The sequence below is a fragment of the Rhynchophorus ferrugineus genome, unplaced genomic scaffold (assembly GCF_030347505.1).
Source record: "Rhynchophorus ferrugineus isolate W39M unplaced genomic scaffold, kcgeb_rfMv2 rfM1, whole genome shotgun sequence".
In the NCBI taxonomy this organism is placed as follows: Eukaryota; Metazoa; Arthropoda; class Insecta; order Coleoptera; family Curculionidae; genus Rhynchophorus; species Rhynchophorus ferrugineus.
In genome coordinates this window covers 82,878,637-82,898,947 of record NW_027472580.1, presented here as the reverse complement: position 1 = coordinate 82,898,947, position 20,311 = coordinate 82,878,637, and the positions used below count along the sequence as shown (strand labels likewise).

The 20,311-nt window shown below is 32.9% G+C and overlaps 1 protein-coding gene across 1 annotated transcript in view; it reads left to right on the top strand.

The window, feature by feature from the left end:
* LOC143206600 (lachesin) overlaps positions 1–20,311 on the top strand; it is a 251,602-nt gene that overhangs the window by 206,848 nt on the left and 24,443 nt on the right. The window contains exon 8 of the mRNA XM_076419216.1: positions 19,075–19,224. Within this exon, the coding sequence (XP_076275331.1) occupies positions 19,075–19,224 (150 nt within the window). The remainder of the gene's footprint in view (positions 1–19,074; positions 19,225–20,311) is intronic.

Genomic DNA, 20,311 nt, shown 5'->3' with positions numbered 1-20,311 from the left:
ATATAAATAGTCGCCACAACACTATCCAATTTAATATCGATTTTATAGTTTGTTCTTGAGATGCCAAATATACACATGTATTTCTCTTCTAATGAATTTCTTCCATGCCTCTGGGTTGCTTTTATCAAATAGTATGAATCCATTAAAACTTCCTAGTTGATTACCATACCAGTCTTCATAACTTGCTCCTTCAAGTCCACTTCCGCCTTACATCAGTCCATGGCCTTCTGGTATCGCTGAGGTATCATAACTAAATGGTCACCACTGCAGTCTTCTTAACTTGTTCCTTAAAGTCCACTTCTGCCTTATATTAGCCCATGGTGTTCTGGTATCACTGAGGTATCATAACTAATTGGTCACCACTATCTCCATATTCTGCTTCTAATATTGTTCTCAATTTTGTTTTCTCCAATTTTCTAACTTTATCACCTCCATTTATTACTTTCAACTCAAATCATTCACTAACATTATTCTGCTTTATGAGCTTTGTTCTATTCTTTACCTCTATATTCCAAATCAATTATTAATGGGTGGTCACTTTTGTTTTTTCTTTTAACATTCTTCACAGTTCCTTTTGTTTTGTTGTTATTTTCATCTAGACCAGATTCATCAGAATCAAATCCTAATATATTTGTTATTTCCATTAATATCAGATTCATTATCACTCCATTTCCAACTCTAAATCAGAATCTTTTTAATATAACCCAGAACTGTATAAGTGCTGTTTGTCTTTATCATATCTTAAATATTTTTGCTTAAGGCTTTCTTCTTCGTCTTCGAATAAAGCTTAACGTTCTCTTATCATTGACTTGTTGTAATGAAAACATATCATCTTCAACTGTGGGTGTCTTTTCTGTTGAAATAAGCAGACAGTAGGCGACATATATCGCATGGTCGTCTAATTTCTTTTCCTCAAATTTAGACCGCATAGGTTGATTCTCATCAGGTTCGCCGTCACTGTCTGTTGTCTGCTCTTTAATGCTTTCTGCATCATAACTCACATTCTTTTTTTTTTTTTCTCTTGCAAAATTATCTGCATCGGTTTACTCACAGATTGTTCTTTGGAATTTTATCTGTTCACCTTATATTGGTCTCTCCATATATTTTCTAAACGGTATATCTTTAATTATTCCTTCACTATTATCCATATTGAAGTTGACTGCCATTGGCGTACCAAATTGATCTGCTTAGATGCGATCTTGTAACTAACAAAACTTATATGCCTTTTAATCTTCTATATATTACCCTTTAAATTATATTTAAATTATTTTCCACTCTTGCTGGTGTTAATATTAATTTCAATTTGTGTGATAATAACCGCTTTTTCCATTCCAATAAACTGTTTAACTTCATAAAGACTGTCCATTAAATCCAATATACACTCTTCATGTCATCTTGTATTCCAACCTTTACGTGAATTTCTCAATCCATACAATGCTCGATTTAATTGTAAGTATCTTGTTTAGTTTGTAAACAGAACTAAATTTAATTAATTAATAATGTTCTATTTAATCTTTCCGCTTGTCCATTACTTTGCGGTGAATGGGCTATTGCTATATTCTAAATGAATTCCGTTTTTCCTACAAAATAGCTTTACTCCATGCTGTCTTTGTAATTCATTAATGTATTTGAAATTCTTTTCAGCTTCATTTTCTGTCTTAAGGATTTTTACTCTGATAAAATGGGACAAATCATCTAGTATTTTCTATCCTTTATAAATCTTCCTCCATCTTCAGATATTGGGTTTATTAGCCTATAAATATCTGAATAAATTAATTCTTCGATTGCACTTGTTCTTGTCTCTAGCTTCTACGCTCATAGAACAGGGTTTATCTATCTTCTTTACCAATATAATTGATATTTATATTTATATCAAAATTCTAATATTTTGTAACTAAACTCAAAGTAACTTTGTTCTCCATTCTTAAAAATTAAAAATTCTTCTTCATTGGGTTCCATAGCTTTTCATTCTACCTGTAATTCTGTTCGACCCCTTATTTCTAGTTTTCAATACTTCTCTGGTCCTTGCAACTAACACATGGTTGATTTTCTAAACTCGTCTACATTACTAATTGCTACATTGATTACAATGTTTCTTTATCCTACCGATAATTAAGTTGGACCCCATGTTACTCGTTTACTAGTGTTTCCCTGACCGTTGTAAATTATACACGTGGTTGATTTTCTAAACATGGATTACTTCATTACTAATTACTACATTGATTACAATGTTTCCTTCAATCCTACTGATAATTCTGTTGGATCCCACGTTACTAGTTTACTAGTGCTTCACTGATCCTTGTATATTATACACGTGATTGACCTTCCAAACTCTTAACCACTGCACCACTATTTACTACATTGATTACAATGTTTTCTTCCTTCTTACTGATTACTCAAGATCACATTTTTCTAGTTTTCTGGTGTTCCTTCTGATGGTGATTGATCTTTGAGTGCTCTAGTGCTCCGAAATTAATTTCCGTCGGTTGCATACAGCCATCTTGTTACTTCCACTTTCCTTCGTGTATATATAATTATATATATACTATACCGAACTAAAACTTTACCTAATCTATAATGCCCTGCACTCTCCGTCGTCACCCTACTACTTCTCATTTACACCGAGAACTCTGGGCCTATAACCTATTACGAATCACTTATGATTCGGGACGAGACGGAATTAATACACCACTTATGGCCTTGGAACAAAAGAGAAACTTTATTTTGATCCCTGGTAATTTATATCCACTCGATACAAGTCACAGCGCCCTCTACTAACTTTTCTTCCTCCTTTCTATACTGGCTCTTGTATCGAGACAAGTCATATATTTAACAGAAATACCTCGAAATAATCGTTAATTAACAATCTTACTCATTCAATCAATTCACATGGATTAGTTACGTAAATCGTTTTTGTTTCCTATACATTATATGATACTTTAGGGTAAAATGATGTGGCTCGGTGAATGGAGGTAAATCGAAATGAAACAGTGGTGTTTACATGATGTGACCGTTATTTATTGACAATATAAAAAATGAGAAAAATACAAAGATAAAAAGGATGGCAGCGGAGTTACCTGAAGACGAGGCTTGGGCAGTCGATGGTGGCACGTCTTAACCGAACGAGGGTTGAGCACTGAATGACCGAAATACCCTTCAATAATATCCCAGATAAACGTCTCGGGGTTGCCGCCAGCTATTCGTTGTCGGGTTCCAGTTGGCGCTGCTGGCACCCCGCCCGTGTTCAACATCTGGGATTATATTTCTGGGTATTTTGTAGACCGTTATTCCACGATGTAAAATTCGACATGCTCAAGGTCGCTACAATACTATTAAATATTTAAGACTAATTTACTATAACACGTCAATGTATGTTCTATATATATTTATAAATGTATTGTCTATATCTGTTAAGTGGCCAGACATCCTTAGTATAGTAAAAACACGCGTAACCGGGTTTAAGCACAATTCATTCTTTCATATTGAATTGTAATTGACCAACAAGAAAACGCGCTGCGAATCTAGCGACGGTCACCATTAATCATTCAGCCAGTCTATTATCCGACAGTTAATTATTGCAATCCAGAAAAAAGTTCAACGGCGTGAATTGACAGCGGCATGCCTGGACACAAAACCCCAGTCAATTCAGTGTTATCAAAAGGGCGCCAAGTGCTAGTCATCGACGCCAGATTAATTACAAAGGGTGGCAACTTTATATTGTGTTTGTTTTTTATCCGCCGTGTGTGTACGCGGTAATTGAAAAAGTTGGCCACTTAAATTCGGCGATTTAAAAGAGGCTCTTTTGATTTAATTAGAAGAACATTTTAATTTTAATTTAATAAAAAGCGAAATTTTTTCCCTTTTTATCCACATAGTCCACATAATGACAATTTTGTACAATTATGTCTAATAACTTAAAACGAAACTAACCTTTGTAAGAGCCTACGTATTTAAATTAATGTATTATTTATATTCTTAATTTTCCTTTTTACCAACCAGGGTTGCTGCTGGATAATGTGGGCTCCAAATCACAGTCCTCGTTATTAAGTACAGTAGCCGTTTTAAATAACATACCAGAAAACATCCCGTCTTACCCGGCCTGATTACTGGCGTGACTGTAATGAAGAATGTCCTTTACGAGCTTTCCTATTGAACAAAAAGAGAATTCACCAAAATCCGCTATGAAAATTGAACTCCTTCCATAAGAAATTCTTCTATGCATCAATATAAGTGGTAGTCGAATAGAACAGTATTTGGAAGATATAATTAATATATTGACATTTGAATTTCTTCTAGTTTGCCCGAATGGTATTTCTGTTAGAAACTTTGGGATGAACTTTAACAATACATCCTTTACATTACATTTTACCTTGGATGATATGGTTTCTAATAATTCCAATGAAAGTATGGTACCATTAGAACATTTATATTTTGGACAAGATATGATATGAATGATAGGTACGTTAATTTTCAATAACAAGATGAGTACGGAATCAAATGAATTCAAGAATTCTATAAAACTGAACTCCCATATATGATTTATTACAATATGGGTAAACATACCATATAGATATTATCTTACCTATTAATATGTTTTGAATATTATAATTAATAGTGTTGACACCACTGTTTATATTTGCTAATAAAGGTCTGCTGATTTTTGAAATATTTTGAATAAGATTGTAACTCAGTACAACTACAGTTGCAATGTTTTTACCAATATTTCTTGGCAATTCGACTCATTGTGTATATCTGAATTGCTGCCATTTATTGCTGCTTTCTTATTTCCACTATCAACAATTGTTTTGAGTGCAATTCAATAGATGTACCATTTATGCTTGTACAAGTTTACTGGCTTGCAAAGCTAATTTCTGCATATATTGGTTAGCATTATAATGACTTAAAACTTGATCATATTTCAAGACTAGTCCAACTTCTTGTTATAAATAATTTTCAATTTTTTTTTCGACTAACAAAATTATCTGAAGAGTAAACAGTTACTTTCAATTTAATATTAACTCTTTTAATTCTATTTTTACGAACTAAATAATGACTTTCTACCATTTCTAGAAATGTAAGAGTGGTTAAAATCGGATAAGATGATAGCTATTGAATCGCATTTAATAAAACGATTGTTGATATTTGATGATACTCGAGTGGCATCAGAACATTATTTTATTATTGCAACGTTCACAGAAAGGATTTTTTTAGAGCTTTTCTCAGCATCGATTTGATGCATTTCATTCCGTTCCTCTTTTAAATAATTACATCTATTGGATACCAGCACTGCTTCGTTATTTCTAAGCATCTATCAAATAAAAACAATGGATTCTTAGCATTTAGCATTTAGCATTTTTATAGAAGTAAATGTGAGAAATATTTATAGAGCGTACAGTATAAACTTTTTTATATATGTAATATTTATAAGTCGATAAAATTAGTTCTATGACGAACTGATTAACTGTTTCGAAATACATAAAGAACAAGTTTTTCTTTATTATTCATTGTTAATTACAACCAAACTAAAATAAGATTAGAGATTAAAATTTGCCGATTAAAATCTTAAAGCTAACGTGTTTTACCGAGTTTGACCCACCGGCGTTTCCCCAGTTTTTTTCACTTTGGTTACACCACACAACACTCACTCTACTCTACTTTTAACCCACTGTACTACACTAGCTCAGAAGCTTTGGTCCTTTTAAGTCTTCTCACTATTCTAATTTGGTCTAGCAGCTGGATTGCTTCGAGGTTATTTTGGGTATTAAGTTGTTCTTCATTTATTGATTCATTCTTTGTGACATTTCTTATCTCGTCTGCCACCATCTCCACTCCCAGGTATCAGGCTTTAGTACCTGTTTTTATATCATCAACTTAATTCTAATTGATTGTTCAGAATGTCTACCTGATAGTCCCTTATAGTTTTCAGTATTTGAGATTCAGCTCTTCTCTTTTCTTTTTAATTTGCTCTTTCCACCATAATTTCGCATCTGTGTTTATGCCTAGGTACTTGCAGTATTTGCATATGGAATAATAAGATTGTTAATAATTATTAGCATTTGCATAATGCGTTTATTGATACATGATTAACATTACATGATTATGCGCTATTTACTTACTTTACTTATGCACTAAGCACTAATTTACTTTAATTAAATCTAGTGCACCAGTTTTTCGACTAGGCAATGACTTGACTTATTGCCTCTTGAAATTTTTCATTAGCTTGACATTAGCTAAAACATGACTATTGTAGTTTGTTCTGTTACTGGTATACCATATAGGTGTATAGGATATACAGCAATGGGCCATTGATCTTAATTCTGAATATTGGCCTTCGTTTCCAATGCGAAACATTTTTTTCATTAATATAAGATTTTAACAGCAAGTGGTATTGCTCGGGCAGAAGTCGTTCAAGCTCATTTGCACCTTATCTTTTCTTTTAGTGCTTTTCCCAGTTGATCAGTAAGTCTATGCACCTGGTCCATTGTTGCGTGTTCTTCTCTAAAACTAAACTGATGCAGGGGAATTGTGTATTTTTCTTCAATAATAGTTTTAAGTCTGTTCAGAAATGTTTTTTCAATCATTTTGATATGACCAATAACAAAGTTATTGGTTTATATGACGAGGCTTCCTTTATGGGTTTTCGGGGTTTAGGAATCATGATTTTCCAGCAGGTAGGCAAATATTTTAATCTATAGTTTGCATTAAATATGTGAATCAGCTTTAATATTACTTTTATGTTTAAAATGTTTAAGAATTTCTCTTGTAATCATATCTTATCCGGATAATTTTTTAGGTATAAAGGACAAGTGAATAATATACCACTTTTATTTATATAAATTAGTATATATATATGACTCAAATAATGACTATAATGTGCCGTAATAAAAAAATGTCGGTGTATTAATCAAACTTATCGAAATATTACTCCTTTGATCGCTATATGAAACGCAGCACATCGGGTAGTTGCTAGACATAAACTATTAGCCATTAGCAACTCGTACAGCTTAGTGACTAGCAATTAACAAAAGTGGAAATCATTTCAGAGTGCATCCAACCTTACCTAGTCTGATTATTACGAACCTCTGCAATCTGGAATATTCCAATTAATTAGTCAAAGAAATACCAATAATGTCATCAAAGCGTCGAAACTCGGATGTAACCCACATTTAGTAAATCTAGAATAGGATTATATAATAATTCTTAATATCAAATAAATTAACTAATTAAAGTTTTATAAAATCTATAAGCATTTAATCGAAAGAATGATAATGTTATTTAAACTGTTTTTAATGAAAATAATATTACTAAACTGTCCTATTACCTAAAATTGTTTATTGATTTACTATTAGACGTTGTTATATTATGACGAAGGCGCAGACCTTATAAGAACTTGAAAACGCCAGGTTCTTTATTATTTATTTGGCATGTTCAAAAATGAATGGTCTCAGTAGACTTGCGAGAATCGGCAAATTGTTTATACCATAGAATAGTTTTTAGTTGATCAGCGAAATAACCGGCGAAGTAAATCGGTCGTTACCATTGTTACCTGTTATATATGAAAATTGTTTGAGAAACTATCGTTAAAACGTATAAAACCTTGCTTAATAATCCAGCATTGTTCAATCTCTTCATGTATTCCAATTCAGATATCCCAATGAAGAAATATTTTGAAACCGCCAAATACACAATGACACAGCTTTATTCACCAGTTCTCGTTCTGTAGATGCCGCTCAGAGGAAACTTCAAATTCAATAAAATGCCACAGTCCAATGGTTAAATTTATGGAAGTTGCAAACCAATTCCCAAAAAAACCCAGGCCATAATCTTTCACAGTCAGAGAGACATCCGCGCCTACCAGCTGAGAGTGGAAAAAGTCTTAATCACGTAGTGACAAAAAGCCACATATCTCAGCCTCATCTATGACCGTAGATTCCTATGGTCAACATACATCAATAAAGCAATCTCCAAAGGCTACGGTGTCCACAGTGCTTAATCCTCTCATATGCAGAAAAAGTAAATTATCTCCGATGATTAAAATTTTGCTTTACAAGCTGCTTATCAGTCATGTTATATGGATCTAACACTTGGTATCGGTTTATCAGGCCGGAACTAGTGGAGCAGCTTCAGGTAATGCAAAATAAACTACTCAAGTAAACTCTGAACGCGCCATGGTTTGTCAGAAATACCTAAATTTATCGGGAAGCTGACACATCCGAAATAAGACTTTTTCTCTTTATACAAGAAATTCCATGCAACTTCAGCTCTCTCCAACAATTCCATCATCAGATCCCTGTCAGAGGCGTTCCCCATTAGGTAACCCTAAAGACTATCCCCCACAAAAGCGGTTCTTCAAGCCGTCAAAGGCACTCATATCCCAAATAAAGCGCCTTCACGGGCAATCATCTCTGATAAATTGAGTTAACATCAGCAAGGAAACTGCTGGGAAGTCAGGCCCAAAAAAGAACTACAAATAATATAGTTACTAAGAGTCTCTCGAAGAGTATGTTGTTGATGTAATTGTTACTATAATCACTGTTGTAATACCTTGTATATTATCAAGATAATGACCAATATAATATTTTCTTGAACATTTGTATTTAATTTACCAAGAAATAAAAGTAGTTCTTACAAATAATGCTGTAAGCAGTTAAAAGACTTCAAGTTAAGCATGGGCGGTTTTATTTTCCAACAAAGTCACGTCATCAATTAATTCAATTAGGGAGAACGACTATAATTATAAAATAATTCGTCAGTTAATCACCTCCTAAATTAGTTTATTCACGCATCCTATTCACCTGAACTCAAAGTAATTCAGTAACAATGATAGGGGCTGAAATTAAAGAATGATTACACGTTTAAAATCTGGAGTTCTCAATATAAGCATTATATCATTCTATTCTACTTCATATAATGATGGAAAAAATTTATCTTAATAGAGACTACGTTGAGAAATATTTGATGTTTACATATATTCTTTTTTTTTCCTTTTAAAAATGCATTTATGGACAAAAATTAATATTACATATATCACAATTTTTCCTATTTTTTGGGAATATTCTTGATATCCTGTTGAAAATACAATATTAGTTAGGCAGTGATCTAGTCATTGCGGACACCGTGTACAAAGCCATGTTGTACCAATCCCAAAAAGATTGTGATGAGAAGGAGATATGTCTGATCTGTACGCTCGGTGCATAAAAACTTATTTGAGCTGCAAGTTTATGTGTGCTGTAACAGTTTCATTCGTTGTTAACATCTCGTAATACACTGCAGCAAATTAATCGCTACATATACTCAGCAAAATTTTATGATCAAGGATATTACGCTTCGGTGTCATAGTAGCCCACTTCTCTTCGCCAGTCGCAATAAGCCACAGGCCTTTTGTCATGGAAAGCAATGATATAGCAATGTTGAAATAGTTGGAAAACATGTGAAAACTGTTGAGAGTTTAAGATAGGTTTTTTGGTCCTTCCAGTTGATAGATTGATATCACTAATCAAAATACGTCCAAGCCACTAATATTATTCAAACGTACCGGTAAAGAAGTACGAGTTAATACTATCGATCCCTCAAATCATAACAGAGGATCACCAACTATTATAGTTAATTTGTTTGAATAAGGAATTAATAGATAAATGACCGTAATAGATCGAGAGAAACGACATCACCATACATCAATTGTTGAGCAAAGATTTATTGTCCCCAAATTTCAAACCCGTTCAAAGAATAATGAAATAAGACTGATATATCTATATATGATATATATCCTACTTCACTTGCACCTTTATTTTAAATGTCTCTATCTATCTATCATTAATTCAATTAAAGATACTTTGCCTTTCAAGATAGGGGCTTATTTCGTATAAATATCGCAAAAACGAGTCTTTTCCGTCTAACCTACAATTTGTCTTTATTATAAATTAAATCTAGGTATATAACTAGGAAGGCCCATCGGCCCTATCTCAGTCTCTGGCGAAATAATGTTTATACATCACTGCTGAATTTTTTAATATATGCAACTCACTACACAACACTACACACGATCAGATGGTTTGATTCTTTTGAGTCTGTGTCCTGTTTTGGAAATTTTTTCCCTTTTTATCCACATAGTCCATATAATGACAATTTTGTACAATTATGTCTAACAGCTTTTAACGAAACTAACCTTTATAAGAGCCTACGTATTTAAATTAATGTATTAATTATATTCTTAATTTTCCTTTTTACCAAGCAGGGATGCTGCTGGATAATGTGGGCTCCAAATGACAGTCCTCGTTATTAAATACAGTAGCCATTTTAAATAACATACCAGAAAACATCCCGTCTTACCCGGCCTGATTACTGGCGTGACTGGAAAGAAGAATGTCCTTTACAAGCTTACCTATTGAACCAAAAGAGAATTCACCAAAATCCTCTATGAAAATTGAACTCCTTCCATAAGAAATTCTTCTACGCGTCAATATAAGTGGTAGTCGCCTGACATTTCAATTTCTTCTAGTTTGCCCGAATTATATTTCTGTTGGAAAGTTTAGGATGAACTTTAACAATACATCCTTTCCATTACATTTTACCTTGGATGATATAGTTTCTAAAGTCTGGTACCATTAGAAGATTAATATTTTAGAAAAGAATGATAGGTACGTTAATTTTCAATAACAAGGTGAGTACGGAATCAAATGAATTCAAGAATTCTATAAAACTGAACTCCCATATATGATTTATTACAATATGGAAACATACCGTATAGATATTATTTTACCTATTAATATGTTTTGAATATTATAATTAATAGTGTTGATAGCACTGTTTATATTTGCTAATAAGGGTCTGCTGACTTTTGAAATATTTTGAATAAGATTGTAACTCAGTCCAACTACAGTTGCAATGTTTTTACCAATATTTATTGGCAATTCGACTCATTGTGTTTATTTGAATTGCTGCCATTTATTACTACTTTCTCATTTCCAGGATCAACAGTTGTTTTGAGAGCAATTCAATAGATGTACCATTTATGCTTGTACAAGTTTACTGGCTTGCAAAGCTAATTTCTGCATATATCGGTTAGCATTATAACGACTTAAAACTTGATCACATTTCAAGACTAATCTGAAGAGTAAACAGTTACTTTTAATTTAATATTAACTCTTTTAATTCTATTTTTACGAACTAAATAATGACTTTCTACCATTTCTAGAAAATTAAGAGTGGTTAAAATCGGATAACATAATAGCTATTGAATAGCTTTTAATAAAACAATTGTTGATATTTGACGATACTCGAGTGGCATCAGAACATTATTTTATTATTGCAACTTTCACAGAAAGGATTTTTGTAGAACTTTTCTCAGCATCGATTTCTTTTAATTCGATCTTAAATCGATTTAAAATCTTAAAGCTAACGTGTTTTACCGAGTTTGACCCACCGGCGTTTCCTCAGTTTTTTTCACTTTGGTTATACCACACAACACTCACTCTACTCTACTTTTAACCCACTGTACTACACTAGCTCAGAAGCTTTGGTCCTTTTAAGTCTTCTCACTATTCTAATTTGGTCTAGCAGCTGGATTGCTTCGACGTTATTTTGGGTATTAAGTTGTTCTTCATTTATTGATTCATTCTTTGTGACATTTCTTATCTCGTCTGCCACCATCTCCACTCCCAGGTATCAGGCTTTAGTACCTGTTTTTATATCATCAACTTATTTCTAATTGATTGTTCAGAATGTCTACCTGATAGTCCCTTATAATTTTCAGTATTTGAGATTCAGCTCTTCTCTTTTCTTTTTAATTTGCTCTTTCCACCATAATTTCGCATCTGTGTTTATGCCTAGGTACTTGCAGTATTTGCATATGGAATAATAAGATTGTTAATAATTATTAGCATTTGCATAATGCGTTTATTGATACATGATTAACATTACATGATTATGCGCTATTTACTTACTTTACTTATGCACTAAGCACTAATTTACTTTAATTAAATCTAGTGCACCAGTTTTTCGACTAGGCAATGACTTGACTTATTGCCTCTTGAAATTTTTCATTAGCTTGACATTGGCTAAAACATGACTATTGTAGTTTGTTCTGTTACTGATATACCATATAGGTGTATAGGATATACAGCAATGGGCCATTGATCTTAATTCTGAATATTGGCCTTCGCTTCCAATGCGAAACATTTTTTTCATTAATATAAGGTTTTAACAGCAAGTGGTATTGCTCGGGCAGAAGTCGTTCAAGCTCATTTGCACCTTATCTTTTCTTTTAGTGCTTTTCCCAGTTGATCAGTAAGTCTATGCACCTGGTTCACTGTTGCGTGTTCTTCTCTAAAACTAAACTGATGCAGGGGAATTGTGTATTTTTCTTCAATAATAGTTTTAAGTCTGTTCAGAAATGTTTTTTCAAACATTTTGATATGACCAATAACAAAGTTATTGGTTTATATGACGAGGCTTCCATTATGGGTTTTCCGGGTTTAGGAATCATGATTTTCCAGCAGGTAGGCAAATATTTTAATCTATAGTTTGCATTAAATATGTGAATCAGCTTTAATATTACTTTTATGTTTAAAATGTTTAAGAATTTCTCTTGTAATCATATCTTATCCGGATAATTTTTTAGGTATAAAGGACAAGTGAATAATATACCACTTTTATTTATATAAATTAGTATATATATATGACTCAAATAATGACTATAATGTGCCGTAATAAAAAAATGTCGGTGTATTAATCAAACTTATCGAAATATTACTCCTTTGATCGCTAAATGAAACGCAGCACATCGGGTAGTTGCTAGACATAAACTATTAGCCATTAGCAACTCGTGCAGCTTAGTGACTAGCAATTAACCAAAGTGGAAATCATTTCAGAGTGCATCCAACCTTACCTAGTCTGATTATTACGAACCTCTGCAATCTGGAATATTCCAATTAATTAGTCAAAGAAATACCAACAATGTCATCAAAGCGTCGAAACTCGGATGTAACCCACATTTAGTAAATCTAGAATAGGATTATATAATAATTCTTAATATCAAATGAATTAACTAATTAACGTTTTATAAAATCTATAAGCATTTAATCGAAAGAATGATAATGTTATTTAAACTGTTTTTAATGAAAATAATATTACTAAACGTCCTATTACCTAAAATTGTTTAATGATTTATTAGACGTTGTTATATTATGACGAAGGCGCAGACCTTATAGGAACTTGAAAACGCCAGGTTCTTTATTATTTGTTTGGCATCTTCAAAAATGAATGGATTGAATTGAATGGTCTCAGTAGATTTGCGAGAATGGGCAAATTGTTTGTACCATAGAATAGTTTTTAGTTGATCAGCGAAATAACCAGCGAAGTAAATCGGTCCTTACCCTGGTTACCTGTTATATATGAAAATTGTTTGAGAAACTATCGTTAAAACGTATTAAACCTTGCTTAATAATCCCCAGCATTGTTCAACCTCTTCATGTCAGATATCCCAATGAAGAAATATTTTGAAACCGCCAAATACACAATGACACAGCTTTGTCCACCAGTTCTCGTTCTGTAGATGTCGTTCAGAGAAAACTTCAAATTCAATTAATGCCACAGTCCAATGGTTAAATTTATGAAGGTTGCAAACCAATTCCCTAATAACCCAGGCCATAATCTTTCACAGTCAGAGAGACATCCGCGCCTACCAGCTGAGAGTGGAAATAGTCTTAATCACGTGGTGACAAAAAGCCACATATCTCAGCCTCATCTACGACCGTAGATTCCTATGGTCAACATACATAAATAAAGCAATCTCCAAAGGCTACGGTGTTGCCACAGTGCTTAACCCTCTCATCTGCAGAAAAAGTAAATTGTCTCCGATGATTAAAGTTTTGCTTTACAAGCTGCTTATCAGTCATGTTATATGGATCTAACACTTGGTATCGGTTTATCAGGCCGGAACTAGTGGAGCAGCTTCAGGTAATGCAAAATAAACTACTCAAGTAAACTCTGAACGCGCCATGGTTTGTCAGAAATACCTAAATTTATCGGGAAGCTGACACATCCGAAATAAGACGGTTCTTTTTCTCTTTATACAAGAAACTCCATGCAACTTCAGCTCCCTCCAACAATTCCATCATCAGATCCCTGTCAGATGCGTTCCCCATTAGGTACCCCTGAAGACTATCCCCCACAAAAACGGTTCTTCAAGCCACCAAAGGCACGAATATCCCAAATAAAGCGCCTTCACGGGTAATCCTCTCTGATAAAATGGATTAACATCAGCAAGGAAACTGCTGGGAAATCAGGCCCAAAAAAGAACTAGAAATAATATAGTTACTAAGAGTCTCTCGAAGAGTATGTTGTTGATGTAATTGTTACTATAATCACTGTTGTAATACCTTGTATATTATCAAGATAATGACCAATATAATATTTTCTTGAACATTTGTATTTAATTTACCAAGAAATAAAAGTTGTTCTTACAAATAATGCTGTAAGCAGTTAAAAGACTTCAAGTTAAGCATGGACGGTTTTATTTGCCAACAAAGTCATGTCATCAATTAATTCAATTAAGGAGAACGACTATAATTATAAAATAATTCGTCAGTTAATCACCTCCTAAATCAGTTTATTCACGCATCCTATTCACCTGAACTCAAAGTAATTCAGTAACAATGATAGGGGCTGAAATTAAAGAATGATTACACGTTTAAAATCTGGAGTTATCAATATAAGCATTATATCATTCTATTCTACTTCATACAATGATGGAAAAAATTAATCTTAATAGAGACTACGTTGAGAAATATTTGGTGTTTGCATATACTCTTTTTTTTTCCTTTTAAAAATGCATTTATGGACAAAAATTAATATTATATATCACAATTTTTCCTATTTTTTGGGAATCTTCTTGATATCCTGTTGAAAATACAATATTAGTTAGGCAGTGATCTAGTCATTGCGGACACCGTGTACAAAGCCATGTTGTACCAATCCCAAAAAGATTGTGATGAGAAGGAGATATGTCTGGTCTGTACGCTCGGTGCATAAAAGCTTATTTGAGCTGCAAGTATATGTCTGCTGTAACAGTTTCATTCGTTGTTAACATCTCGTAATACACTACAGCAGATTAATCGCTACATATACTCAGCAAAATGTTATGATCAGGGATATTAGGCTTCGGTGTCATAGTAGCCCACTTCTCTTCGCCAGTCGCAATAAGCCACAGGCCTTTTTTTCATGGAAAGCAATGACATAGCAATGTTGAAATGGTTGGAAAACATGTGAAAACTGTTGACAGTTTAAGATAGGTTTTTTGGTCCTTCCAGTTGATAGATAGATATCACTAATCAAAATACGTCCAAGCCACTAATATTATTCAAACGTACCGGTAAAGAAGTACGAGTTAATACTATCGATCCCTCAAATCATAACAGAGGATCACCAACTATTATAGTTAATTTGTTTGAATAAGGAATTAATAGATAAATGACCGTAATAGAGCGAGAGAAACGACATCACCATACATCAATTGTTGAGCAAAGATTTATTGTCCCCAAATTTCAAACCCGTTCAAAGAATAATGAAATAAGACTGATATATCTATATATGATATATATCCTACTTCACTTGCACCTTTATTTTAAATGTCTCTATCTATCTATCATTAATTCAATTAAAGATACTTTGCCTTTCAAGATAGGGGCTTATTTCGTATAAATATCGCAAAAACGAGTCTTTTCCGTCTAACCTACAATTTGTCTTTATTATAAATTAAATCTAGGTATATAACTAGGAAGGCCCATCGGCCCTATCTCAGTCTCTGGTGAAATAATGTTTATACATCACTGCTGAATTTTTTAATATATGCAACTCACTACACAACACTACACACGATCAGATGGTTTGATTCTTTTGAGTCTGTGTCCTGTTTTGGCGATATCCAATAGTTGCAATATTTCAATATTCGTATGAGAATGGAGTCTTTCCTCATACCCCCTTGCAATTCTCTTGATTTCTTGACTGACTGTGGGTATCTGAAGGTCTCGATGTAGGTCCTATAGTTTTTGGATCAGTCCTATAGTATTGCACTTACAATACCTCTGATTCTATTGAAAACTAATGATGAATATTTTAACAACCGCTTCTGCACACCAAAATCACTAATATACCACGGCATCTATTTGGTTCCTAGTATAAACATCATGTTATATACAGGGCGGAGATACATTCAGCTTAGCATAGGATTAAAGAGATTAGTTTCTCGGTTAACTATAAATCTACTTTGGACTGGCAAAATGCAAATACATTGTACTAACACATGAGTCTGACTAGTACCGTTGTAATACTGGTAAAACAAAGTTCTTCGATTATATACCAATAGTTATTGCCATGCAACCTCTCTGCATCGGTGCATGGTGACCTTATAATTAAGTGAATCTACGAAGTTTTCTAAGGTTTTATTTTAAAGCATGAAATAAAGGTACTAGAATGCAGTAAAGTTTTTTAATTAATTACATCTTACATTAGGTATGCTTAACATAGTTCAATTTTAATTTACAATTTAATTTGTTACTACTGTTGTGTTGTACTTGCATTAATACACAAGCAAGGGGAGTACGGGATTAATACATCAATACATACTTTTCAAGTTAAAAATAGAACTTATATACTTAAATTAAACTTAAGAATATACAATACACTAAACAGGTTCGTGTGGTTTGGTTCCGTTCAATCCTCTGATCTCCTGCGTGTTGTACAGTAGCTGTATGGCTTCCACGTTGCTATGATTTAGCAACCTTATTTCACGTTTTAAGGCGAGATCTTAGATATCTTCGTCTATTTATTTAATTTCGAGGTCATCGTGCAACTTCAGCTCTCTCCAACAATTCCATCATCAGGTCCCTATCGGAGGCGTTCCCCATCAGGTAACCCCGAAGACTATCACACCAAAAAGCGGTTCTTCAGGCCGCCAAAGGTTCTCATACACCAAATAAAGCGCCTTTTTGGGCAATCCTCTCTTATAAATTGAGTTAACATCACCAAGGGAGCTGCTGGAAAGTCAGGCCCAAAAAAGAACAAGAAATAATATAGTTACTAAGAATCTCTCCCTCTGATCTCCTGTGTGTTGTACAGTAGCTGTATTGTTTCCACGTTGCTATGATTTAGCAACCTTATTTCATGTTTTAAGGCGAGATCTTGAATCACTTCGTCTATCCATTTAATTTCGATGTCATCGTGCAGCTATTCGTTGGTTACGTAGCGATGAGCATTAGTAATTAATCGTAGAACTTTGTCTTGGGTACGTTGTAGAGTTGTTGGAGAGTAATTTCCGACTAACCAGTACTGGCGTTTGACTTTAAGGCTAATCTGTTCTGCTTGTTGTCTAACATGACGATTCCAGATTAACCTAACACCGAGGTATGTTCCGAGATATTTGGCTGATTCTGTTCGAGGACTTGGCCATCCGTCAAGTGATATAATTAGACGTTTATCATTTCGTCGCCGCGCGAAATTAACATGGACGGATTTGGAGCTCTATTTTTCCAGTCTCTAGTCCATTAGTAAATCTTATTGACTGCCACTTGTACTTTTTGTACAGCCTTGGACAGAGATACATCTTTTTACATGATAACTGTACCGTCAGCCAATGTTCCAAGTACTGTTTCATTTGTTGTTCTGATATCAGCAGTATATAGCAGATATAGGAGTGGTCTCAAGACACTACGCTCTAGACCTCCAGCTGAAATAGCTTAAGTTTAGGTTTAGGAATAGTTAGTTTAAGTGTTGAGAATGCTATGAGAAAAGATATGATTCCAGCAATAGACAGTAATTCCGCTGTAGCAATTTGCTCATTTTTTATATTAATCCTAAACGCCATACCCGGTCAAAAGCTTGTGAAACGTCCAAGAAATTTGCAGGGCAGTATTTATTTTCCACGAATTCATTTTCAACAACCGCTATTTCCCAATTAGTTTTCATATCGCAGGTAATAGCGAAATAGTCTTGTAAGATCCAATTTGTTCTGTCGGTTTATAAGATTTTTTGTAAGCATAATTATTTGAGTAAACTTATGACATGCGGAACATGGTTCAGTCTCAAACACGCATTAAATATATATGTCAACATGATTATTTGTTTTCGTGGCAATTCCTTTAAAAACTCAGGTGAATTATCATAAATTTCAGGAGCCTTTTTAGGATTGAGGTTATTGTCAATTTCTGTGGCAACTTCCGTTGGAGACATCAGATCATATTTACAGATTATTGTATATTCTATATCATTTGGTTGGAATATATTAGCTAAATGTTCTGCTAATAATTCAGCTTTCTCATCGTTTAGTGGAACCTATTTATTTTGGTCATTTTTAATAGGAGGTAAACTAATAATTGGTCTTTTAAATCTCCGAATTGCTTTCCATAGCGAGTAATCTTTGTCTGCTTCCGGGCCTAATTCATTTATATATTTTTCGAAGCTACTCTATTTATATTATTTAATCTTTTAAACAGCAAAGTGATAAAATATAGATGATTAATACAACATAGATATGTTAATTAGCGAAACACTCACTTGTTTTTTTATAATTTTTGCAATCTTTACGGGAAACTGTGGAAGTATTCAATATTACTCTTAATTTTAGTTTAGTAGTATATTTTTTTTATTTTGGAAAATACATACTGATATGTTTATCCTTTACTCGTGTTGCTTATGTATTGAGGCACGTACAGCAGAACAATGTGCAACAGCAAGTTGCATATATTGTTGTTGTTAAGGTATTGCTATGCTACATATTAAATTGAATATATTACATAAAATAATATTACCTCAAATAATAAAAATGGTTCCTTTTTTCCTTTTATCAAATTAAACTTTTTCTCCTAATAGGTCACAGTTATATGTAGAATCGCTGACATTATTTCAATAAAATCAAATCCAACTTGTTCTAATAAATGACACCCGAAAAATCCGAAGAGCGATTTCCAGAAATGACAAGAAGAGCTGGAAACCCCATCCATAACGGAAACGACCATATCGCAGGCCCCCTTCTTGCGATACAGTAAAACCGTACAATAAAAAATGTCCTTTTTATTTCAGGTGACAAATACGAAGCGGTATCGATGGACAGCGGCTATAAAAAATACATGATGCTAAAAATCCGGAAGGTCCACAAAAATGATTTCGGATCGTACAGATGCGTGGCAAAAAATTCTCTTGGGGAAACAGATGGCGTAATCAAACTGGAAGGTGAGTGAAATATTTATTGTCTAAAACGTTTATAACCTCGTATATATTATATATAAGATTATTGTAAAATGTCTGATAAAATTTTCTCGTCCCTTATGGGAATATAAGATAAAAAATTACAGGTCTTGAAAGAGGTATGACGGTAATTTATACACCCAGCCCTACATATTTCAAATAATATTATACCAAACATCAATCAAAATCATATCAATAATAATTACCTGATTTTGGTTTAATTAATTGAGGTTCGATTTAATATTTTACTAGTTATCGAACAATAGTCGAAATTTGACCACAATTTATTAAATTAATCATGTTTTTCTGATAGTAGAGCCAAGAGTATAATTTAAAAATATGTTGTACCACTAAAATTTAGTTTGACAATATTTTCAACATAAGATGAGAATCATATTTAACATACTATATTAATTAAACTAATATATGTTTGTATATAAAACAAATTAAAATATATGTCAACTATCTCAAGAACTAAGTTTTAATAATTAATAAAGTATCGATAAATTTAAATTACCGCTGATCATTATAACAAAAAATCGTATAAAGATTATTTTCAGAACTGTAACAATTTCGGAGCATCATATTTATGTATATGTGGTTTCTATTTATTTTTGTTTTATAAACATAAAATGAGATAATAAATAACTTAATATATGTTAGTTTATTAAAGTAGGAAATATATGAAAAAGACATTTAAGAAAATGATATTTGAATTTAACCTGTAAATTAAAACATTGGCGAACACAATTAGGTAATTTACTTTTTACAATTTACAATACTAAGAGAATTTATTTACAATAATTAAATACTATACCTTAGTTCTTCTATAAAGTAAATAATCTAAATAATTGATAAAAGGTTCAAAGAATAAAATTTTATATAATTATATATCTTATTACAACTCAAAAATATAGCAGGTATAATCAGATACCCTTCTGACTCTACCATGAAATGGAAGATCATGTCGACCGTAAAACAAACTTTTTGATACGATAAATCGAAGTTTCATCAGATTTTCATCAACCTCTGGATGATTGGCCGTGTTTAAAGATTCGGCAACGCTAGTCCC